Source organism: Delphinus delphis, chromosome 21, assembly GCF_949987515.2.
Source record: "Delphinus delphis chromosome 21, mDelDel1.2, whole genome shotgun sequence".
Taxonomy (NCBI): Eukaryota; Metazoa; Chordata; class Mammalia; order Artiodactyla; family Delphinidae; genus Delphinus; species Delphinus delphis.
Genome location: NC_082703.1, coordinates 18,086,551 through 18,112,123, shown reverse-complemented (window position 1 = coordinate 18,112,123; position 25,573 = coordinate 18,086,551). Strand labels below are relative to the sequence as shown.

Here is a 25,573-nt window from a genome sequence, read left to right as displayed (position 1 = left end):
AGAAAATGACATCTAAGCTGGTAGGAGAAGCTGAGACACAATCTCACCATAAACCCCACCCTCAGCAGGACAACCCACAAGCTGGAGAAAACTCAAAACCCAGAGCTTTTCCCTGGGGAGTTAAGGGTTGAGTTTGAACCTGAGCGACAAGCCCCCAAAACATCGAGCTCTGAAGGCCAAAAGAGCTCATGTCCCCGAGACGCGAACTAAGAAACAATTCTTACAGGGCTCGTACTCTTGGACTCCCCTGCCTCAGGGCCAAATGCAGAAGAGGACCTGACTTAATGTGAAAGAGGCTCACTTGCCAATCTTAAAGCATCAGCTCCAGGCAGCAGGCATCTAACTTAACACACATCTAGGGGTCCGCTGGGATACTTTCTGGGGATGGTGGCTGGTGGGCGACATCTTGTTTCCCATCTGCTGTGCTCCAGAGACCCAGTACCACCCAGAGGGAGCTCCTATATGCATCTGGTGCTCTGGTTTCTGCAGCTCCTGCCCAAGGAACATCCCTTGATTGCTTGACTCTGGATGCCAGGCAGGCTAATGTTCCTGGGTCCCTCAGGATTGTAACCATCAGAGAGAAGGTTCTTGGTAGACTATGACCCCCCAGGACACTGCATAGACAGCAGACAGAAGCAACCCCCAGTCTTTCTGTGAAAGAGGCCTATGTGCTTGTCCAGGGGCTTTGACATCGAGGCACCCACGGAGATGCTCTCAGGGAATGGAGGCCAGTGGACATCATCTCCGCACTCTCCCTCTGCCTCACTCCAGCTCACCAGTATCTTAGAGAAAGGAGCTTATACCCTTGTTTTTGCAGTGGCAACCAGAGGACACAACATTGTCTGAATCTGACAGCCAGCGGGGCTCACACTCACAGAAATGGAGAACAAGTTCTTAATCAGCTACCCCCCAGGGGAACAGCATGAGACAACAGGAGCTCAGTCTTTCTGCTGAAAGAGGCCTATTAGCTTATTATCATAGCTATAGCCTGAGGGGCAGGCTTCTAATTAAACACAACTCTAAGGACTGAATGTAATCCTTCCAAAGACTCCCGGAGGGCGGGCTCTACTATCTTTGTGCTCTCCTCTGCATGTTCCGGAACGCCAGCACGTCTTGCAGGGGAGATCTTACGTGTGTTTGGTGTCCCAGTTTTGTATTTGGTGCTCTGGTTTTTGTGGCTGCCAACCAGGGAATGCCCCTTACTTACCTGGCTCTGGTGGCCAGGGGGGCTGACATTCCTGGGTCCCATGAGACTGTAACAGTTGTAGACAGTTCTTGGCAGGCTACCACACCAGGGCACTGCAGATAGCACACTTAAACACACCCACAGTCTTAATGTGAAACAGGCCTATTTGCTTATCCTGAAGCTTCAGTCTGAGGGGTGGGCTTCAGGCTTGGAATCCATGCATGTGAAGGCCTACGGAAGTGCCTTCAGGGAACAGAGGCCAATGGACACCATGTTTTCATTCTCATCACCTGGCTCAGGTGGCTAGCAGGACTTAATAAGCTTGTGGTCCCACAGAACTGCATATATTTGCATACATTAAAAGCTGCCGCCTGAGGGTCTTGCTTCCAATCAGCCTAAATCTAGGTATGGATATCCTCCCCTGTGGGGCAATGACAGGTCTTGACACACCCTTAATTCCTGGGAGCTATTAAAAAAATAATAGGTTGCTTGGACAATCACAAAGGCTTGAGAGACAGTCAAGAGCCAGGGTAAGGTTGAATGATAAGGTTCATCTCCTTGTCCCATCCTCAAAACTGGGAGAGGTAACTGTTTTATCTTACACAGAGTCAAGCAAAAAGAAGAAACAAAGAAATATGTTCCAAATAAAAGTACAGGATAAAATCTCAGAAAAAAAAACCTTAATGAAATGAAATGAAGATACATAATTTACCTGATAAAGAGTTCAGAGTAAAGGTCATAAAAATGCTCCCTGAACATAGAAAGAACCTCAACAAAGAGAAAGAAAATACAAGAAAGAAGCAAAGCTGGAGAATACAACAACTGAACTGAAAAATATACTATAGAGGGATTCAATAGCAGACTGGATGAAGCAGAGTGAGAAATGGAATATTTCCTGCCATATCAGTAAACAAAGGATGTCACAGTCATCAGCCAGAAGAAATGATCAGTGAACTCAAGACAGAGCAGTGGAACTCACAAAATCAGAGCAGAGAAAAAAAAGGGAAAAAAGTGAAGATAGCTTAAGGAACTTATGGTTTGTATTACAGGGGTACCAGCAGGAGAAGAAAACAGAGAAAGGGGCAGAAAACTTATCTGAAGAAATAATGGCTGAAAACTTCTCTAACCTAGGGAAGGAAACTGGCATCCAGACCCAGGAAAGCCAGGAAGTCCCAAACAAGATGAACCAAGACACATTTTTTTTTTTTTGCGACACGTGGGCCTCTCACTGTCATGGCCTCTCCCATTGCGGAGCACAGGCTCCGGACGCGCAGGCTCAGTGGCCATGGCTCACGGGCCCAGCTGCTCTGCGGCATGTGGGATCCTCCCGGACCAGGGCACGAACCTGTGTCCCCTGCATCGGCAGGTGGACTCTTAACCACTGTGCCACCAGGGGAGCCCCAAGACACATTTTAATTAAAATGTCAAAAGTTAAAGACAAGGCAAGGATCTTAAAAGCAGCAAGAGAAAAACAACTTGTTAAGTACAAGGGAACCCCCATAAAACTACCAGCAGATTTTTCAGCTGAAACTTTGCAGGCCAGAAGGCAGGGGAATGACATTTTTAGAGTACCAAAAGAAAAACACTTTCAAGAATACTCTACATAGCAAAGTTCTCATGCAGAATTGAAGCAGAGGTAGAGTTTTCCAGACAAGCAAAAGCTAAAGGAGTTATCACCACTAAACCGACCTTACAAGAAATGTTAAAGGGACTTCTTTATGCTGATATTACATGCAAATAGAAACCAAAAGAAAGCTGGGGTAGCTATACTTATATCAGACAAAACAGACTTTAAAACAAAGACTGTAATAAGAGACAAAGAAGAGCGCTACATAATGGTAAAGGGGTCAATCCAACAAGAGGATATAACAATTATAAATATTTATGCACCCAAGAGAGGAGCACCTAAATATACAAAGCAAATATAAACAGACCTAAAAGGATAAATAGAGAGCAATAAAATAAGAATAGGGGACTTGGGACTTCCCTGGTGGTGCAGTGGTTAAGAATCTGCCTGCCAGTGCAGGGGACATGGGTTCGATCCCTGATCCGGAAAGATCTCACATGCCGAGGAGCAACTAGGCCTGTGCGCCACAACTACTGAGCCTGTGCTCTAGAGCCCACATGCCACAACTACTGAAGCCTGCGTGCCTAGAGCCCGTGCTCCGCAACAGAAGCCACTGCAATGAGAAGCCCACACACTGCAACAAAGACCCAATGTGGCCAGAAATAAATACATACATACATTTATTTTTTTAAAAAATAGGGGACTTTAATACCTCACTTACAAAACTAAACAAATGGGACTACATCAAACTAAAAAGCTTCTGCACAGCAAAGGAAACCATCAACAAAATGAAAACGTAACCTACGGAATGGGAGAAAATATTTGCAAACCATCTATCTGACAAGGGATTAATATCCAAAATATATAAAGAACCCATACAACTCAACAGCAAAAAAACAAATAATCTGATTTAAAAATGGGAATCTGAATAGACATTTTTCCAAAGAAGACATACAGATGGCCAACAGGTACAAGAAAAGATGCTAATTCTTTGATAATTAGATTACTAACTATCAAACTTGTTGGAATGACTATTATCAAAAAGATAAGAAATACCAAGCATTGGTGAGACTATGGAGAAAAGTGAATGCTTGTACACTGCTGGTAGAAATGTAAATTGGTACAGCCACTATGGAAAACAGGATGGAGGCTCGTCAAAACAGAACTACCATATGCTCCAGCAATTCCACTTCTGGGTATTTATGTGAAGAAAATGAAGACACTAACTCGAAAAGATGTCTGCTCCCCTATGTTCATTGCAGCATTATTTACAATAGACAAGAGATGGAAACAACCTAGTGTCCATCAGTAGATGATTAAAGAAAAGGTGGTGTATATATACACTGAAATATTATTCAGCCATAAAAACAAAGAAAATCTTGCCATTCAAAACAATATGGATGTACCCTGAGGGTATTATGCTATGTGAAATATGTCAGACAGAGAAAGGCAAATACCATATGCTCTCATTTATGTGTAGAATTTAAAAATGAAAAACAAAAACAAAAAACACTGAGTTCATAAATACAGAAAAGAGATTGGTGTTTGCCAGAGGCAGGTGATGGGCAGCAGTAGGCAAAATGTGTGAACATGGTCAAAAGGTACAGACTTTCAGTTATAAAATAAATAAGTCATGGGGAGGTAATATACAGCATCATTATGGTTAATAATACTATACTACATATTTGAAAGCTGCTAAGAGTAAATCTTAAACATTCTCATCACAAGAAAAAATTTTGTAACTATGTATGGCGATGGGTGTTAACTAGACTTATCATGGTGATCATTTTGTAATATAAATTACTATTGATCATTCTTTTGTACACGTTACATGTCAATTATACCTAAAAAAGATATTTTACATTTAACTTTTTTTTCCTTTTAGAGCAGTTCAAAGAGAACCATACTCTAAAATAATTAGTGTAATTTAGGCCAAAATGCAGATGAGAATTATCTAAATACCAATACTTAAATTAATATAGTTAAGTTTAAATGGGTCAGTCACTCTTGTATGAAAGATTAAAAGACTTTTTAAAAAAATAGAATACTAAATACTTTACTTTGTATTTGTGGTATAATAAGAAACATATTTGTCTTTGACCAGGTTCTAGACAAAGTGCTCCTAATATCCTGGTAAGTTCCTAAATGACAGGACCCTTTTTTGTTATTTGTAACATCTGAGTTTATACTAATGAGGTGACTTAGGCTGAGTCCCTATATAGTCTGAGGACGGGGTTGGTCACCAAAAAGACCAACTGACAGAAAGTTGGAACTTTCAGCCCCACCCATCGATCTCAGGGAAGACGGGGGCTGCTGAATAATCTCTAAAAAACCCTTGAACAATAAGATTTGACAAGCTTCTTGTTGATGAATGTATCCATATGGCAGGAGGGTGGTGCACCCCAGTTCATGGGGACAAAAGCTCCTGTGCTTGCGGCTCTCCTAGACCTTGCCCTGCCCTAGGTACCTCTTCACCTGGCTATTCATCTGTATCCTTTATAATCAACTAGTAAACATAAGTAAATTTATTTTGGAGTTCCATGAGCCACTTAACAAATTACTCAAACCTGAGGTGGAGGTCATGGGAACCTGTGATTTATAGCACAGGTAACTATACATTTTCAATTGGTATGTGAAATGGAGCAGCCTGTGAGACTGAGCCCCTAATCTGTGGGATCTGACGCCACCTCCCGGTGGATAGCATCAGAATTAAGTTAAATTCGTAGGAAACAGTCAAGTGTCTGGTGAGAACTGGAGAATTACTTGGTGGTGTTGGAAAAAAAAATTGGGTATCAGAGTACTGAAATGTTCCATAATATATCAAGCTTAAACAATTTTTTTAAACGGGAGTGCTATTGTTTCATGACATAATTTAATGTCATATTTAATGACATAATAAGTTAACATAAATTGGAATTGTGTTGGAAGAAAACATTTATCGCAGATTTTGAAATTATAATACTAAAGCTAATATGGAAAAATAAATAAGAAAATAGAGAAAAGTACCTGAAAAATGAGGGTAAAGAGAGATTAACCCTGCCATATAGCAAAACACATTAGAAAACCTTAATAATTAAAAATAAAAAACCACAAAACTTTTTAAAAGCATAACACTGGCAATGGATAGGTAGATCAATGGAACTGAACACAAAATCCAGAAAAATCCCAAAGATATATGGCAATTAAGATATAATAAAAAGAATCTCAAATTAGTAAAAAAAAAAAAAAAAAGATTGGTCAATAAATAGCATTGGGACATCTGGAAAAAATTAAATTGGAGCCAAGCCCTCATATCTATAATAAAATAAAAACCAAATGTATCAAATTTAAAATGGTTTTTGGATTTTTAAAAAAATCTTAAAAGAACTGGAAGAAATCACTGGGAAATTAAAAACTTGGGGTGGTAAAGGACTTTCTGTGATTCCAAATTCAAAAGTCATAAGACAAAATAATGATAAATCCCATGACATAAAAAACAAAACAACAAAAAAAACCCTCTACATGACAAAGTCCATTATAAATAAAGACAAATAACAAATTGGGGGAAAACATCTGAAACATGTCATAGGAAAATGGATAATTTCTCTAATATATAAAGAATTTCTCCAAATTAATAAAAGACTAACTAACAACCCAATAGCAAAATGGAGAATAGGACAGAATACACAGGTTCAAGGAAAGGAAAAAAAAATCTCTAAATCATAGGAAAAAACTGTCAACTTCACTGTCAGATAAATACAAATAAAGTTATACTAACACATTTTCCGCTTATAAGTTAGCAAAGATCCATTTTGATAGTTTACTATGTCAGCAAAGGGAATAAGCGTCGCGTACAGGAGTAGAAATTGGTACAACTTACTCTGTAGGGCAATCCTGCAGTATCAGTCAAAATTACAAACATGTATACCACTTTGAGACTGTATCTAACAAATGAACTTACACTTGGGTAAAATATTACTTTTAATGTTATTCACTGCATCACTGAGGGCAAAGAAGGATGGGCCTTTCAGGAAAGATTGGAAACAACAAAAATGTCCATTAATAGGAGTTTTGTTAACTTATGCTATATCCATAAAACAAGTACTTTGTGGTCATAAAGAATGAGGAAATGCTTTAGTAACCAACATGGAAAGCTCTCTGAACCATACCATTTAGTGAGGGGAAAAAAAAAAAAAAAAAAAAAAAGGGCAAGGGAATAGTTTGCTACCATTTGTGTGAAAAAAGAGGGAATAATACTATGTGTACATATTTCCTTGTATATGCATAAAATATCTCAGGAATTCTATGCATGTGCACCCAAATGAAAAACTCTGGATACCAATAAGAAGAAAAAGTAAACTGCAAGGGAAAAGGTGGAAGGAGACTTTTCGCCCCATACCCTTTTACAGTTTTAAAATTTTTGAGCCAAGTGAATATATGATTGAAAAAAATTAAGTTTAAAAAAGTTCTCTAAAAAGGTTGTTTATTTCAAAGTATGGCTCACCTTTATCTTAAAGCTTTACTTTTACGTAAAGGTATATTATTAGCAGGTATGTAAATATAACATAAGTTATTTAGAAAGAATATGTTCAATGTGAGGGAATATTTGTACTATCCTTGAAATAGTCTTAATAATTTTGAACCAGTCAGCTTTATTTTAATCTCAATACCGGGTACAACCTATAAAATAATCTAAGAAATGTATCAAACTTGCTTTTTAACAATGTGTACTGTATCACAGTTGTTGGCTTATATCTTCAAATAAGGTGAATGAGGTATATTTAACTCTTTCCTGACAGAAGATAGGAAATACAGTTTATTATTCTTTAGATAAAGAATATCAGCGAGGTTTATGACTCCAGGACAAAGACACAGGAGGGCAAAGATGATGGCTGGGGCTGATACACCCAATGAATGGGATAATCTAGCCTAAGCAGATTTCCAGGCAGTGTTAAAGATGCCACCTGACTTCTGAACAAGAAAAAGTTCTTGGAAATTAAGTAGAACTGGGTAACTAAGCCAAGAGATATTACAGGAAAAGGAAGTAAAGATTGTATGAAGTTGTATCATCATGCAATTTCAGAATATCTGATATAAAAAGTTACAAAGGATCAGGGACTTCCCTGTGGCACAGTGGTTAAGAATCTGCCTGCCAATGCAGACAGGGGACACGGGTTCAAGCCCTGGTCCGGGAAGATCCCACATGCCGTGGAGCAACTAAGCCCGTGCTCCACAACTACTGAGCCTGCACTCTAGAGCCTGTGAGCCACAACTGAGCCCATGCACCACAACTACTGGAGCTCGTGCGCCTAGAGCCCGTGCGCCACAACAAGAGAAGCCACTGCAATGAGAAACCCGCGCACTGCAACGAAGAGTAACCCCCGCTCACCGCAACTAGAGAAAGCCTGCGTGCAGCAATGAAGACCCAACGCAGCCAAAAATAAATAAATAAATAAATAAAAAAACATTACAAAGGATCAGAAATCAAAATGCCACTGGACATCTTGGCAACAGAAGCCTATGTATAGACAATAGAGGAATGCCTTCAAAATTCTCAGTGGAAAACCACTTCAACATAGAATTTGAACTCTACCAACTTTTAAGTGTGAGGGTATATTAAAGACATTTGCAGGTAAAAAAAAAAAAAAGTCTCAAAATTATTCTTCCAAGCACCTTGTGGCATACTGTATTTTCCAAACGTGGCCACAGCACTATTTCTGGTCCCATATATTCTTCTAGAACCTTGCCACTCCAACATGAAGATGAAGAGCCTGTTTTCTTCCCCTTGAATCTGATCAGAACTTCTTGATTGCCTCAACAAACTGAATGAAGCAGAAGCAGAATGAAGCAGAACAAACGGAATGACTTCAGTAGCTATGTCAGAGAAGGCGAATATGACTTTCTCATAACTGTTCAGGATGTTTACCCCAGGAGCCCAGCCATTATGATGTAAGGAAGCCCAGGCTGCATCTAGGTATTCTAGTTGACCTCCCCAGGTAAGGCCTCTGATGAGAGCCCACTGATGATGAGTAGAGCAGACAAGAGCTTTCCCTGATGAACCCTTCCTGAATTAAAGATCAGTGAGCAAAGTAAATGTGTTCATTGTTTTAAGCCATGCCAGCTGATGCAGAAGGTGGAGCACAAACAAGCTCTATTAGTCCCTAACCAAATTGCAGATTCACAAGGAAAATAAATGTTGTCATTATTTTAACCACAAGTTTTAGGATAACTTGTTATTCATCCTTAGTAACTGGAACATGCCGTTACTTAGGAAGCTATGTGGAGGCAGTAATACAAGAAACCAGGAAATAGCCTGAGAAAGAAAAAAACTTAGGATGCAGGAAAAGGAGACTCCAACACAGGAGAGTGGGAAAGGGAAATCCCAGGATGACAGCTTTATAGCAGTTGTAGAGTAACTAATTCAGAATGGAGGGGGAAAATGGAGCAATGTCTGCAAAGAGAAAATACCAGAACCTAGAGATTACCTGACAGGTTTGATGATGTGAAAAAATGATTTGAAAGGTATTTTTCAGAGCTGCTAAAAGATGTGGAAAATTAAAAAGATCAAAGAAAATAAAACCAATGGAAAAATGGAGTAATTATTAACTCCGGAGAAAAGCAAAAAGTTATACCATCAGGGAAATATAACATTATAAAGTACGAGGCTCAGCAGCAAGGAATATTCAGAGAGTCAATGTAATGAAAGTACCAAACATGAGTTTAAGTAAAAATCAAAAATTTCTCAGAGGATGAGGGAAAAGGAAGGTTTGTGAAAGGTAAGTAAAATCCTCATCAATCCATAATAGGAAGTCAATAGATAGTATCTAAAATGAAAGAATCAAGAGATAGCAGTATGTATACATTATTCAGAAAGATGAAGGTAAATATTAGAGAAGCAGCTTAAAAAAGAAAAACACAGTTGCCTCTGAAAAGTATGAATGTATCTGTGTGTGAAGGTGGGGATGTGGAAAACAGAGGATTGCCTTTTAACATTATTTGAATTTTTAAACTATATTTTGATTACTTAGATCAAAAGTAAATAAATGTATATACAAACTCTTTCGATATAAACATACTTACTATGGGAATGCTGTTGAAGCAGGAGCTAAAGCCGGAGGATTCTTCCAAAACTCATCCAACAGACTCTGAATAATTTTCCCAAGATCTGAGTGCATTGTAAACTAAAAGTAACAGTAATACACGGTGATCAAATTCATCTTCAGAAAAAGATTATAAAGTCTCATTAGGATAATTTAACTGTAAAACTCAATCTTAAATCCACTTTTGCAAGTCAAGAATTAAATGAAAAGCAAAGGATATTATGTCAATTGAACATATCAGCAATCTACAACTTACAATATTTTCTTATAGAATCAATACCATAAATGAGGTTAAAAGTTTATTTAGTCAATAATGGAGCTGAAATACTTCCACATTTCACTATTGACAATAATTTGAAGGTTCAAAGGTAAATACTGAGTACATTTAAGTTACCGTCCTTCACATTAATCAATCATATATATACATATATATTATGTATATATATCCTAAGAACTTTAAGGCATATTTGAATTTTATCTCTTTCTAACCACTATAAAAGATCTACTATGAACCAAAGTTCTTAACATCAACAGGTCCTCACCACTGAAAAACAAATAACCTTCAAATCAGGATTATCTATTAAATACAGTGAACATTTTTGAAATAAATTACACCATATACATACATTGTTTACTAATGGAGAGGTAACATACACTCCTTGTTTATCCACTAAGTGATGTCGTATTGGTGGATAAACACTGATCACTGGTTTTTCCTGAGGAAATTGTGGAGGAAGCAATCTGGTAAAGGTAGAACAGATTAAAAAACAAAAACAAAGACAACAAATGTGATATTATACAGTCATAATCCTAAAACAAAATTACTTAAAAGCAAATAAAATTTTCATACTTTCATTTGGATTACTCAGTAATTAGTGCTCTACTATGCTTGTTGAGTTGATTGAAAGTATACAAAAAGATACACTTTGGCAACAAGACTATAAAGTAATTCAGTATAGTAAAACCTTCTTAATGTGGAATAAGGATACCGTGAATTATAGACTATTCTTCACACCACGCCAATTAATTGCTTTCAAACACAATATACCAAACTATCCAAAATCTCAGCTAAAATTAGACCAGGCATTTTTATCAGGTGAACCCTAATTTAACCCAGTCTGGCTATTTAGTGGACCACAGGTTCCGGCCGTATACTTTTCTTATGGCTTTCCTACTTTTGAAATACTGCCAACAATTATTTCATTATATGCTGAATTTTTTAAAGAGTTGAGTGGATAAAATGGGAAGTGCTAGGATTGGAACAGTGTAGCTGTCATCATGCCTTGGTTCTATAGGGCTCTCTTCTAAATGTCTCAATTAACATATCTCTCCCAACTTTGAAGTCAATCACATGGTTTCAAGTAAATAACAGTAAATTCTCAATACAAAAAATAAAAAGAGTAAAAACCTTAACCTTTTTTGAGCTACTACAAATTTAAAATTAGGGAGTAAAGTCTTTAAAAGTGAGAGTTTACTGGACATGGAACCGTTTTCCAAATCTCTAAAAACTCAGACCAGTATGTCCCTTTAAACTGCCACTCTGTTCCCCTTCTGGCTCAGAAAACTATGTGTTGGCAACACTGTCAAGAAGAAAACTGGGTCCTTGTTGGCTTCTCCTACTTAGCTCTACCTAAGGCATGTGATGAGAGATAAAACTACTTCATTTATATAGTTGAAGATGTTAAACTAGTTTGGTAAAAAAAGGCAATGTATGGCCTTTGGACCCCAACCAATCTGAGTTTCTCTCCCCACTACACTATTCACTACCTATTTGTTCCAATTTGCAGGGCTGCTGTGATGATTCAGAAACTCCCATATATCAAGATAACACAGCATAATGGTTGTCACTGTTATACAGTCATGCTTTAATCCACTCATTCAACTAGGATTTAACAAGGCCTCCTATGTGCAGGCACCATGCTAGGCAATGAGGATAGGACGATGAACAAGTATGGTTCCTATCTTCAAGTTAAGTGCCTTTTTACCTCACCCAAACACTCACTCTAGTGGCTAGCCACCTGATGCAATCTGAGGTAATAACTTAATTCTTTCATGCTAAAGACTAGTAACTGCACTTAAGGCTAAATGAGTACTTCAGCAATCACTTTGTCCAACCTTTCCTCTTTATAACTTAATAACCTCATGATTACATTTTCAACTTTTAATTTTTTTCTTTAAAAATAATTAGCAGATCAAATTCAGTCTTGAACTTTCTGGTTAACGTAGTTTATCTGTTGCCGAAAACTAGAATATTTTCACTTATTTCTGATGTAAAAGTGTCTATATCTCTAATGGTTTTCCACATATGATCCCTTTGAGTGTTTGTCATTATCATTCTTACTCTTTCAGCCTACCTCCAGCTTAGACTTTAGTGCAAAACAATAACGTCTTTTTATTACATTTCCTCTTTTATAGTTTCTTACAGCAATATCTATTACAATGGTGACTTAAAAAATTTTTTATTTCACAAAATTTTAAGTTTAATAAACTATAGTTACTAGAGAGGGAGATAAATACTAGAAAGGGAATAAATTCACTTTTAAACAGTTTACTTCTAATAATAGCTAAGAAACAAAATAATAAAAAGATTTTAAAGTCCTATTACATGAAAAAATAGGATACAATTCTACTCACATATTAATGTTAATTGTCAGGTTGTTTACGGTGAATGGCAACCTGTATTCCACATCTTTCTGTATTTCAGCTATACTGTAGGAGAAAATTTGAGAAAAAAAATTTATCTAAAGTTATAAAAACCATTAATGTTAAAAACAAATGTTAAATATTTTTAGAGTCTACTAAAACTACCTTATTTTAATAATAGAATTTAGATGGCCAATATAACTTGTATCTTGAGGGGAAAATGATCATGTTTATCGAATAAGCAGGCAATACTATTCTGAGATATGGGCGGGGTCGTTGCTGAGAGGGGGAGTTAGATGGTGAGGTAAAGAGACAAAAAAACTCTTATATTAGTGCTAGATCGATTTACTATCACCTTATCTAATTCATCCTCAGTAGAAGCAATTGTGAGCCCTCTAGTTAGAACAAGTCAGCAAGGCATCTGGGTTCTGATTATAATTCTGCTATTGCCCAGCTGTATAGATAGCTGGGGAAGCCTGGGCCTTAAGAGCTTTAACTTAGAAGTCTGGATGAGATGTCTCCTACAGTCTTATGATTGAGACCGCTGGCTGCTTTCCGAAACCAAATATTCCCCTTCTTCCTAAATAAGAGAAGCCTGATTTTATTCTGAGTAGCAATGTTCTAACTTTTCTTGCAGCAAGTTGTTGCTGTAGACTTAAGTTCCAGTCGATAAAACATAGAAAAGTTGTGAGGTGGAATTTCCAGGAAAGCATCTTAAAAGGGAACAAAAAAACTGGTATGAGTCCATTTTCCCTTCCAGCCTGGCCCTGATAGCTGAACTTCTAACAGCCATGCTGGAACAGGAGTGACCCTGAGAACGGGAGCCATACACTAGGGAGAGCTCAGCAGGAAGATGTAGCTTGGGTCCTTGATGGCTATGGAATTGTCAAACTGAATTTCTTGTATGTAGAGAAAAAGAAACTTTTATCACGTTAAAGTTACTATTTTGGGAGTCTTTGTTACTAGCAGCTGAATATAAATGCCAACTAGTATAAATCCCATATACTTTAACGTTCTACATTCAGAATTTTATTTTATTTTTAATTGCAGGCATGCAATTATTACAGTTATAATCTACCAACCAAATCTTTTGGGGGATCACTTGGAATGCTAACCAACATTCATAATCTTTCCAAAGGGAAAAATGTTAAGTAGTATTAATGAGTTAAGGCTGAAAGGAGGCCTAATATCCAAACAGACGTGAAACTTTTTCAAGCATAAATACCTTTGAAAGATCTACCAATTACGTAATTTACTTTTCTTTTGGTTGCTTCAATTAGTAGCTTTAGAAAACCTCTTATTTTCCTCATTTTCTTTTTTGGACTATGACTTTTTTTTTGCCTTCTAATAAAAATCTAGCCTCTCAAATATGTAAATTTTAGGTAGCTTGAAAGGTTCAAAAGTGTTGGGATGGAGTTATGGAGAAATCATAGATGTCTCCTCTAACATCCCATGGAATGAGGTTATGACTGAAGAGAAGAAATGGTTGAGAAAAGACTCAAGAAGATATTCAATATTAGAACTAACACAATTTTTTTTTTTTTTTTTTTTTTTTTTGCGGTACGTGGGCCTCTCACTGTTGTGGCCTCTCCCGTCGCGGAGCACAAGCTCCGGACGCACAGGCTCAGCGGCCATGGCTCACGGGCCTAACTGCTCCGCGGCATGTGGGATCTTCCTGGACCGGGGCACGAACCCGCGTCCCCTGCATCGGCAGGCGGACTCTCAACCACTGCGCCACCAGGGAAGCCCGGACTAACACAATTTTTATGAAAGTTTCTCTTTGGGGATCACGTTTGGACTAGGATACCAACAGCCTTCTCAGCTGTATAAACATTATGTAATCAATAAAATGACTTAAGTTTTTTATTCCTCTTTGTTATCTTAGGACCCTAAGGTGTCCAATGCTTTAAGGGAATACTGATCACAAAAGCATCCACCAGTTCAAAGCCAAGTGGAGCATCTTAGTGATTAAGAGCACAACCTCTTAATCTAAGCTTCCTGGGATCAAATCCTCTACCATTCACTTGTGTGATCATGGACAACTTATTTAATCTGTCTAAGCCTTATCTCTCAAATGGTAAATGCAGATGTTAAAAATACCCATCTACCTAAAAGAACTGTTAGATTAAGTGAGATAATGCATGCAAAGCCCTCCCCACATAATACCATAATAATTGTTCAATATATGTTAGCTATTATTAAATAAGCATTTAGAACACACATCTAAATTGGAGCCTGTCTAAATTTGTAATACTAAAGTTTTAACTCATTTTTTCAGACACTGTATTTTTATAGAAAAAAGTGAATTTGATTAAGATGATTTTTACTTAAATCATTGGCTAAAAGTGTTCAATTCACTGTTCCCATAATTATGTTCTTGACATTTATTAAAATTTCTGACAAGTTTCCTCCACAAATGAGGTATCAAAAATAACTAAAGGTAATATTTGTAACATTAATGAGAGCTAAACCGTCATTAACAAATTTCAAAACAACAGGTTAATCATGGCAATTGATGGGGTTCAGGACACGCTACCCCTAAATGTGGCACCTTGGCATCTTGAATATTTTAAGCTGAAGGAGTATGAGAAAATAGCAGAAACAGGAAAGTTACTCTGACCTTCTCCCCCCCTCACCCTTCTTCCCTGAAACAGGTCATAAAACCTCATTAAGAGGTGCCCTCCCCATGCCAAGAGGAAAGGAGCATCCTTATCTCAGAAGACATAGGGACACCAAGAAGAGTCCTAACAAACCGGCCTTGCTATGTCATCATTGTACCCTGCAACCACATGCCCCCTGCCCCATTTACTACAATTACAAGCATACTTCACTTTATTGTGCTTCATAGATATTGCCTTTTTCTTTTCTTTTCCCTTTTTTTTTTACAAATTCAAGGATGGTGGCAATCCTGCATAGAGAAAGTCTATTGGTGCCATTCTTCCAATATCATTTGCTCGCTTCATGTTTCTGTGTCACATACTGGTGATTCTTGCAATATTTTAAACCCTCCACCAGCAGAAAGATTGCGACTTGCTGAAAGCTCAGATAACAGCATTTTTTAGCAATAAAGTATTTTTAATTAAAATACATTGTTTTTTAGATATAATGCTATTCATACTTAATAGACTACAGTATAGTGTAAACATAACTTTTATATGCACTGGGAAACCAAAAAATTCATGTGACATGCTTTACTGCAATATTTGCTTTATTGAGGTGGTCTGGCACTGAACCCGCAATATCTCTAAGACGTGCCTCATACCCCTTAACCCATCATATTCCTCCACAACTGTCCACTCTTCATCAAACCCAGCATAAAATACTCAGGTCTGTTTCTTTGGGTCTTCATTTCCTTTTGAAGGCCCCCTGATATGTAAAACTCACATTAATTAAATTTCTATGCTTTTCTCCTGTTAATCTGTCTTTGTCAGTTTAATTTTCAGACCCAGCCAGGGACCCTAAGAGCATCAAGGAAAGCTTTTTCCTCCTCTACACTAGCTGTGTTAGACAAAACAGCAGATATTTGTTCTACTTAATTAAAACAAGAATCATTCCCTGAATCTTTATCACATATTTATTTTGAAGTTTTTGCTATTTTCAAATAACTTTAAAAAAGTTATTCCAAAAATAATTCATTCTCATTAGAAAAAAAATTATTTTTCCAAATCAGCAAATGTTATTTTACAATATTTTTAAATGGCTGCATAAAGTTCTAGTATATTGTTTAAACTACTCCATACTATTAGATATTGAAACTGAGCAGGACCCTGTGGGGCTCCTGGGCATGGAAGCCTTTCTGTGTCCTCCGTTTCTTGTTTGTAGGGAATACACTGAATACACTCCAGCCTCCATTACCTTCCCTGAATTCTAAAGGGCAGATTTGAACAGCTGCTAATCAGGGAAGGGAGGGGATGCAGAGACAAGGGAGGAGACCACCTGAGGCCAAATTAAAGGAGTGCAGGCCCTGCACACACCCTGATCCTTATTAGCAACTCTGCCCTTGAACCACTGCTATAAAACTCACCAAATCCTCCCAGGCTGGGACACAGTTTCTCAGGGCACGAGGCTGTTGTGTCCCTGTTTGCCTGGCAAAGCAATGGAGCTATTCTTTTCTACTTCTTCCAAAACTCTGTCTCCAAGATTTGGTTTGGCACTGGTGCACAGAGGCTGAGTTTTTGGCATCAATATTTAGATTGTTTCTAAGTTTTACTACTATAAACTATACTTTGATAAACATTCTTACAGTCATATATAGCCGTATCTTTATGCTGACAGGTAAGTACTCTTTGGATGTAAACACACACACTTTGAAGTAATACTGTAATCACACCAGAGAAAATTTAAATAGCCTTCCATTAATAATTTTATTTCCTAGGTTCTCTGAGAGCAGTGAATTACTATGGCTTTACTTCAGTGGCTCTGGATCTGTTCGGGACTAAAGAAAGCTGCAACAACAGAAAACTTTGTCACATGTGTCACTAACTGGCATCCACATTTCTTTAATAGTCCCTAAAACTGTAAACAAGCAGATCTTGAAATGCAAGAGGCACTAGTTATGGTTAAAAGATTCCTTTTATAGAACAATCATTTATCTCCTTACTTTGTATTTTGTGTAAACTTGTATTTTGTAACTAGGACTAGGTTCAACTGAACAGCTACCATATATCCAGCATCTTCCAAGGAAATAGAAATAGTGTGGTCTTTGCTCTGATGGGGCACACAGCACATCAAGTGACTGAAAAAGAGCAATTCAAGATACTGATTTCATGCATCTCTGGCAGTGTTGGGTAGCTCAAGGGAGGATTTTTAAGTGATCCTTTCCAATAAAGGGTTTAGATGCTTCAAGACAGTAGATAAAGATTAGACAATTTCCCTTTCCCATCCCATTTTCTCCAGGAAATATCGAAACTGACTTTTAAAAAGCAAATCTGTAACAGTGCTGGAAAGCAAATAGTACCATAAACTGACAAGAAGCTTTGAGGAATCTTAGAAAGATAAAAAAAGATGGGATTAGATTTAAGGAAAAGATCAGCGTTAAAAAAAAATAAAGAAAATAAATACAGGAACTAATGACGACCCAAAACATAAGACCAAAGCAAAGTAGGAGCAGTCTGAAGGTCCTCCAATCCCTTGAACCGATTCAACGCAAACCAGAGGGTGGAGGGTAGGGCAGGAGCGCGTCTCAGGGTAGACAGTGCTGGGACACGTTGGCCAGCAGGAAGCTAGAGCACTCTCCTGGTGCCCCGCTTGTTCCAACCAGAGGACAGCAGTAGTATCTGCCCCCTGAACAACACGGGGATGTAGCCTCTAAGGTAGCAGTGCCTTAGGAAGCTACTGACTCCCAGGAAGCCTCCATTTCCAAAAGACAGCTAACAGCTTGGCCCATAACAAAGAGAGTCATTCTTTTTCACCTATCACCTGAGGCAGGGTATGGTAAACAGAATTAAATATCTACAAACAAGTCAACCAGGAATCTCAAATACAGAAAAGGTTTGAACAAAACAAAACCACGCAAAGCGTGCACCAAACTCAACAAGCCCCAAACACAAAACTTCAAGGAAACAGAGTTAAATGAGCAAACAGAAGACTATCAATTTGTATAATACCCTGAGAGGAACAAAAGAAAATAGCCCTTGTGTTACCGAGTCCAAGCTCGAGCTCTTCGCTGCACGACAAGCCAATATATTGAGAGACGAGTTGTTGGGGTAAGGAATAGCGACTTCATTTGCAAGACCAGCAGATCAAGAAGATGGTAGACTCGTGCCCCCAAAGAACCATCATGCCGGAGTCAGAATTCGGGCTTCTTTTATACTAAAAGGGGAGGGAGTAAGGCCAAACATTTCCTGTTTCCGGTCAGCCTCCCGAGGGGATGCGTTAATTTCTATCTCCCTGCAGTCATTCACAGGTGGGCCTGCTCAGGAGCTAAACAAAGGTATTTTAGCTTAATGCTCTTTACCTGGGAGGCAGGGCTCCCCGATATGGGCCATGATGTATAATTGAAGCTAATAGGCAACATCCCTTTAGTAATTAACTTGTAATAGAATACAAAGGTTCTTCCTTATTAACATTTGCATCCTCTCTCTCTCTCTCCCTCTCTCTCTCTCTCTCTCTCTCTCTCTCTCTCTCTCTCTCTCACACTCACACTCACACTCACACACACACACACGTTGATATGAAAATGAATAATTAAGAAACTGGAAATTTAAAATAAATAGCTAAATAGCTCAAATAGATGGTTCAGTGCTCTGCTTGGAAGATGCTTCATACTGTATCTTTCTCTTGGAGAATATTGATGCACTTTAGCATATTAAAGGCTTTTAGAAATTCTAGAATACTCGATTTTGTTTTCTATGTCTGTTTGACATGGACCACTTATTTTACAGTAGTTTTTGAACAGTGTTCTGTAGAAGACATTGAATCATGACAGAGATGTGCACAGAGCTATAGGAACACAGAGGAAACAACCTAACCTAAACAGGGATGGATGGGTATTCGGATTAAAAAACAGTATCTGAGCTACATTTAATAGTCAAGTAAGGGGCTTCCCTGGTGGCGCAGTGGTTGAGAGTCTGCCTGCCGATGCAGGGGACACGGGTTCGTGCCCTGGTCCGGGAAGATCCCACGTGCCGCGCGGCTAGGCCCGTGAGCCATGGCCGCTGAGCCTGCGCGTCCGGAGCCCGCAATGCGAGAGGCCACAACAGTGAGAGGCCCGCGTACCGCCAAAAAAAAAAAAAAAAAAAAAAAGTCAAGTAAGAGTTAACCTTAGGAAAGAGAATCGGGGAAATGAAGTGTACATTCTAGACAAGAGGAAACACAATTAGGAAAGCTTCAGTAGGAAATAATAACTCTAAGAGTGTCCATATCCTTTGCCCTAAAGAAACTTTACATTGTGTCTGCTGACATGTTTCCATCAGTCACATCACCACCTTCTGTGACAACCAGGCTTTAAGCTAAGGAGGCTGGCAAGAGTTAGGAAGCTAGTGAAAGGAATAACATGGTCAAATTCAAATTTTAAAAAGATGACTCTGGCACCCATGTGGAAGAAAAAAGTAAGGGAAGAAGACTGCAGGCAGAGAGAATAGTTACAATCCAGTGGTAGCAGGGATGACCAAGTGAAAACAGGATGACCAGGTTTTTGGCTTAGGTGAGCAGGCAGTAGAGACAGCTTGGAAGGAGTTCAGAGGTAGGAGGGGAGGAGTAGATGTGGTTGGATTCAAGTGGCAATGGAGAAATGACCTGTGTGGTAACTTTTTTTAAAAAGCAGGTATGGACTGATACTACTATAGGGAAAATTAACTAGGGATAGCACTTGAGTGTTACCATCTATTTAGGAAAATTTTAAAATGGTAACATGCTTTATTGTGTCATATACTCTGAAATTATAACGTTTAATCACTGGTTATAGACTATATGATTTAATGTATCAAATTAAAATTCACTTAATTATGGGATTGTTTGATATACATAACTTTTAAGTTCACTATAAGAGTTTAAATTTAGGGTCAAAATATTGACATTTTGTAGGTTTCTGTAGCTTCAATAGGCTAAGGCACAGCAGATTCTTATAGAATTTTTATTGCAACAAGTCAAGGTGACTTTCTTCCCCAAGAAAATTTTACTCTCAAATACCTTTAAGAGTTAGAAAGGTACATGAAATGAAGGCAGTTGCTTGTAGTACAAAAGGGTGTGATTGCAAACTGGTAAAATGGAGAAGAGCAGCCCAGTAAATAGGACAGCTACTCTTAAGCTCAAAGCAAGCACTGTTATGTGGGAACTGTTGCCAGATCTTTCCATTTTAAAAGAAAAGTTGGAGAGGGCAAAGGCTATATGGGAAATCTCTGTACCTGCTGCTCAACTTTTCTGTAAACCTAAAACTGCTCTAAATAATAAAATCTATTTTTTAAAAGTTGGAAATTTGGATATTTTAATGAAAAATCTCAAATTATGTCGACAACAGATCTATTAAAAAATACAACACTAGACAGGTTAAAACATATACACATATCCTCTCATTACAAACTTTTTGTCTTATCAAGTTTGCATGTGAGTCCTTATGAGCTGACAGTAAAAACTACAAAAAGAAAGGTTTGGAATCTAGGCTTACTAAGAAACCCATGAGTTTTATACCTGAGAACAGGGGGTTAAACTTAACAGCTATAGGGTAGAAAATTATACAAGAGCAGGCTCTCCAAAGATGTTATAAGGTTTTTTAAAAGAATCTGGGTAATCAGAAAGAATATCCAAGGACTGGCAACAAAAGAAGATTTCAAAACAATTTTTAAAAACTATGAGGTTGGCACTATTATATTTAAGATACAAAAATAAAATAATTGGCATTTACAGAGTACTTACTGTGTGTCCAATAACATTCTAGTTTCTTTACATGTATTGTCTAAAATCTTTCAAAATGAAATCTTACATTTCATTTGTGAAGAAAAGAACTCTCTGGAATGGACATGCTTTCTGAATGGAAAGTCAGAAGTAGTCCTGCCAGAGGCAAGTGAGCTGTAAGCTTGTGAGCAATTCATAAACAATAAGCTGGCTAGATCCATGTAGGCTAAGAGGCAAAGGTTCCAGGCACACTGATTCTATGCAGTGGAAAGAAGGAATACAATCGGCTGCCTGTTTACTGTGTGTCAGATACTCTAATAAATGTTTATATATATTACTTAAATACCAACAATCCTGCAGAATAAAAATCACAATTCCTGATTCTACAGATGGGAATTGGAACTCAGACTTCACCTAAGTCATGTTGCTTTGCCCAATGTCAATAATTTTTGCTTGTTTGCATTTATGTTCCTCAAATTCATTTTGTCTAACATCTCATACCAGAGTGAAAAAGAAAGCAATTCTGATAAAAATAACTCCCAAATTAGATTTTCTGATTAAAAATAAAATAAAAATAGCACCAGAATTACCACATAACTAACTGATTATTAAAACGGAGAAGTCCTTTACTTGAGAGAGCTGATCTCCCTAAGTAAAAGGTAACAAAGAAAGAGTACTATTTGTATAACTTTGAATTTATATAGTTAATTACAGATAACAATTACAAACACAGCTCCAGGTTGTTCCTTCAGAGCTAAGGAAATAAAATAATAAAGAAGCTAATAACTGTAGATACTGTGAGAGAGGAAAAACCAGGATAGTAAGGATAGTAAAGTAACTGTTGAGCTACCATCAGATTTTAGTATTTTCTGATTGCAGGGTCAATGCAGGGAGATACTTAACAGCTTCAGTTCGAAGAATCTTTAAATACTGGAATTAGTGAGTATCACTTGGGGCAGTTTCAACTGCAAGTATTAATAATTGAAAAACCAGGCCAGAAGTGTCTTAAACAGTGAGGGGTTATTTGTATGTATAATACAAATGTATATGTATCGTATAATCTTATACAGCAAGAAGTCCGGAGGAAGGAAGTTTCCAGATCTGGTTAATTCAGCATCACAATATTATCACAGACTTTCCATCTTTCTACTCTACCACATTCATTAGTCAGTCTGCTTCCGTCATGATCCAAGCAGTTCTAGATGTTCCATGTAACAAAACGATATCCAAAACACAAAGCATTTCCTCTTAGACACTACTATTACTAAGAAAATGTTTTGAGCAGCTCCCCAGCAGACCTCTTCTCCAACCCACCACTCCACTGACTAAGATTAGGTCAAGTGTCTTGCTTCCACAATAACTAGCAATGGGAATGAGACCATCATCATTGGCGTAAACAATCATTATTTACCTAAGCAGGTTGAAAGAGCACAGCCTCCATTAAATAACTGGTCCCGCAGACCAGGAACCCATATAAAAATAATGTTCTTCCAAGAAATCAGAAGAAATGGATTTAGATGGGAAATCAACAGTGTCTCTTAGAGTGAGCTTCTTTAGGAAGTAAAAGAAACAACAGAATTAGTTCTACTCCTGCCTGTAAAGTCAGGAATTTTAGTGGTAAATTGAATACTGTGATGACTGTTATTTAGAAGGTGGAATAAAATTCTTGAACCTAGTAATCTATATAACTTTGTTTCCATTTTCATAGCAGACAAATGTGTTATTATATTTTGGGTAAACACTTTTTTGGTCATCATTATGACAGTGTCCCATTTGCCCTGCCTTACCAGTAAGACTTAGATGAGGAAAAAATACACATAAAATTCAGCTAACCTTTAGGAGAGGCCTGAGGAAGATGAGGAGGTAGGAATTTCTTAAGGTAACTGAAAAGAAGCTTACATTAATTAGAGAAAGGGAATTAAAGAGACTCTTTCCTGAAGTGGGATTTTTTTTTTAATTATAAGGAGTTGGAAGGTAGATGAGAGAATGGGGGTGGGAAAGGTTATTGAGGAGACGAAAAGAAGTCAGACGCTTTCATGGCCAAGAAAGAGCTACTAACCCTATATTTAGAGAAGGGATAGAATATTAAATGTGAGGCAGGTGGGCAGCATGCAACAAGGTATTAATACTGGTAACTGAGGAAGTTTTCTATTATTCATTAAAATACTGTTCGAAACATTCTTTGAACTTTTAAAAAGTGCACCTTCAGAATAACCAATCGCAGTGTCTTTTTATACAAAAATCTTTAAGCATAAGTTGTAGTATTGAATTTGGTTACTCAAGCAACATATTTTCAGATACTGCACACATACATCATTTTTACCAGCTAGTTTTAAAAGGTATGTCATGAGTTAAAAGGGAAGACTTAACAAGAATAGGTAGAAGACATTTTTTCTGGGATCATACCATTCTTTGAAAAATGGAAGTACATGACCTCCTTAACTGTCACCAGAATTATCCAAGTATAGTTTATAAATGTGAAATATTTCAATAAAAACTTCAAATATTTTTATAAAAGAACTTAAAAGAATCAAGTACTTAAAGTTAGCTGTTCATAAAACATTACAAATGTGTAGATAATATCACATGTCTGATTATGTCCATAATTTCTGGCTCAAAAATAACAAAATAGATCCCTTCTGCATTTGACTCAGAGTATTTACCGATCCTCTTAAGCCAACTGCAGAAATCCTTAGATTAGCAATTCCTGCCTTAGAATCTCACCTTATTTGAAGGCCAAAAAAATATACAATAAATTTCACATCAATCGCTTTCCTTATTTACCAGCTTTAGCAGCAAGGGGCTTTGGAATATTTGAAAAATTCAACTCCAACCTCAAAGAATAAAAATTCGCCAGCAGTGAGAATACCTAACAGAATATACTAAAGGATTAAAAGCAATTAATTCCAAAAGTATGGTTCTAAAAAGTATTTTGGCAATAGTAGTACTAGCATAGTATACAGTCTTCCAAGGCGATGCCTTCTAAGGAGACAAACTTTCGTTGTTTGTTAAAAAGGAGTCACCTTGTTTCATAAGCATATTTTGTAAGAGTAGCTCTTACAGGTTAGTAGAGAATACTATTTGGAGTAAGACTGACTTGTAAGAACTCTATGAACTTAATTTTCCAAAAAGAAAGCCACAATTAAATCAAATACCATGCCATTCTTTCCTGTTTAATACCACAAATTCTCACCTTTCTAAAGTTCTCAACAAGCAGAACAATTGAGACAAAGAACCAAGAAACACCTGAAGTTCAATCAGTAATAGGCCTCATTTTAGCCAAACTCATTTTGCAGTGATTTTTTTCTTTTAACACTATATCTAATTTAAAACTATTCTACACTATAACTTGCTTGGGAAAAAATCCTTAGTGTAACAGATAAAATGGCTCCTAGAAGTTCCTTCCACAGGAATTAATCAATTTTAATACCTCTGAATATATATATTTCAAATGTATGAAAAGTCTATTAAGATGTTGACATCTTTACATTAAAATACGTGCTGACACTCAAGTAAATATACTTGCAAAATCCATATAATATAAAGAGGCAGTTCTAATTTTTAAAAACCACTAGAGGTCACAGATTTTTGCAATATAAAGGGCTGCAGCAAACCAGTTTACAATAAAAACAGTTGAATTAATTTGAATTGCAAAATATTTCTAATCTGACCACGCTGGAAATGAACAACTCATACAACGCCAAAAGAACAATCAAGATGACTCTAAGGCAATTCCCGAGTGTGGGAACAAGAATAACGAAGTGAGAAATGAACAGAGACTGATAGTTGCCAGCTGGGGGGAGGTGGTTAGAACGGGGTAAATCTTCTATTAGAGACTTCAGAGGATTGAGTATGTCACTCCCAGAGAAGAACTCACTGGTGAAAACTGTCTTCCCTTCTCTTTAATGTTGAAACAGTTTGGGGTTTTTTTCAAAAATGGTCCACTATTTGTGAAACTTGGAGATCACTCTTGACGATTCTTTTTACCCAAGTACAGAATTTTAACAATTCTGCCAACGCGGCAAACAGGTGGGCAAAGGGAAAGATTAGTGAGGAAGCCGGGCAAAGCAAGGCATACTGGAGACAGACTATGAGATAGATTACAGTCAGCAGCGCTGTTGTCAGGAGGGATGAGCAAATCGCAATTAGAGGAGCTGAGCAGTGGTGGGGCGGGACGGAGGGAAGGAGGGCCCGGAAGAAAATCCTGAACGTGGGTCAGGGATAGGAGAGCAAGCGTGAGAGGCAGGACGAAGGGAGGTAGGTCAAAAGGCGGCAGCTGGCGGGAGTCGGCCTGAGGAGCTGCGAGTGTAGTTAGGACCAGCCCGCCCTCCCGCCCTACTTTTTCTTCCTGTCGGAGAGGCGGCGACCAGTCACCTGGAGTGTGAGTTCCGGAGGGACTCGATCAGCCGCTGCTTCTGCTGTTGGAGGCTGGTGAGACCACCGGGGGACCCAGCCGCGGAGGAGGAGGCGCTCTTGGTCAGGGGAAAGAGCCAGCTCATCCTCCACGGGTCCCCGGGCCCGAGGCCCTAGAAGGCTCTGGCCTGCTTCTCCCAGCTGCTCAGCCCGGCGGTTCCCCAGCGACAGAGGAGGAGCGGGCAGGGACGCCCCAGCCCAAGTGCTGGGGAGCCGCGTCTTCTCTAAGCAAACCCGGCCGGGGGTCCTCGGGGTCAGGGGGGCATGTTCTGTCTGCGGACAGCTGGAGACAGGGAACTCGCCGCCCGGGACCGGCAGTCCTCCCTTCACTGCCCTGACGCCCCAACCAGCCAG

General features: G+C 38.2%; 1 protein-coding gene across 1 annotated transcript in view; it reads right to left on the bottom strand.

The window, feature by feature from the left end:
• The window catches only part of VPS37A (VPS37A subunit of ESCRT-I), a 38,653-nt gene extending 13,220 nt beyond the window's left edge, over positions 1 to 25,433 (bottom strand). Inside the window, exons 1-4 of the mRNA XM_060001125.1 lie at positions 25,181 to 25,433; positions 12,467 to 12,541; positions 10,459 to 10,573; positions 9,813 to 9,913 (exon numbers count right to left, since the gene is read on the bottom strand). Coding sequence (XP_059857108.1) covers positions 9,813 to 9,913; positions 10,459 to 10,573; positions 12,467 to 12,541; positions 25,181 to 25,305 — 416 coding nt within the window. The 5' untranslated portion in view covers positions 25,306 to 25,433. The remainder of the gene's footprint in view (positions 1 to 9,812; positions 9,914 to 10,458; positions 10,574 to 12,466; positions 12,542 to 25,180) is intronic.
• Positions 25,434 to 25,573: the final 140 nt, after the last annotated feature.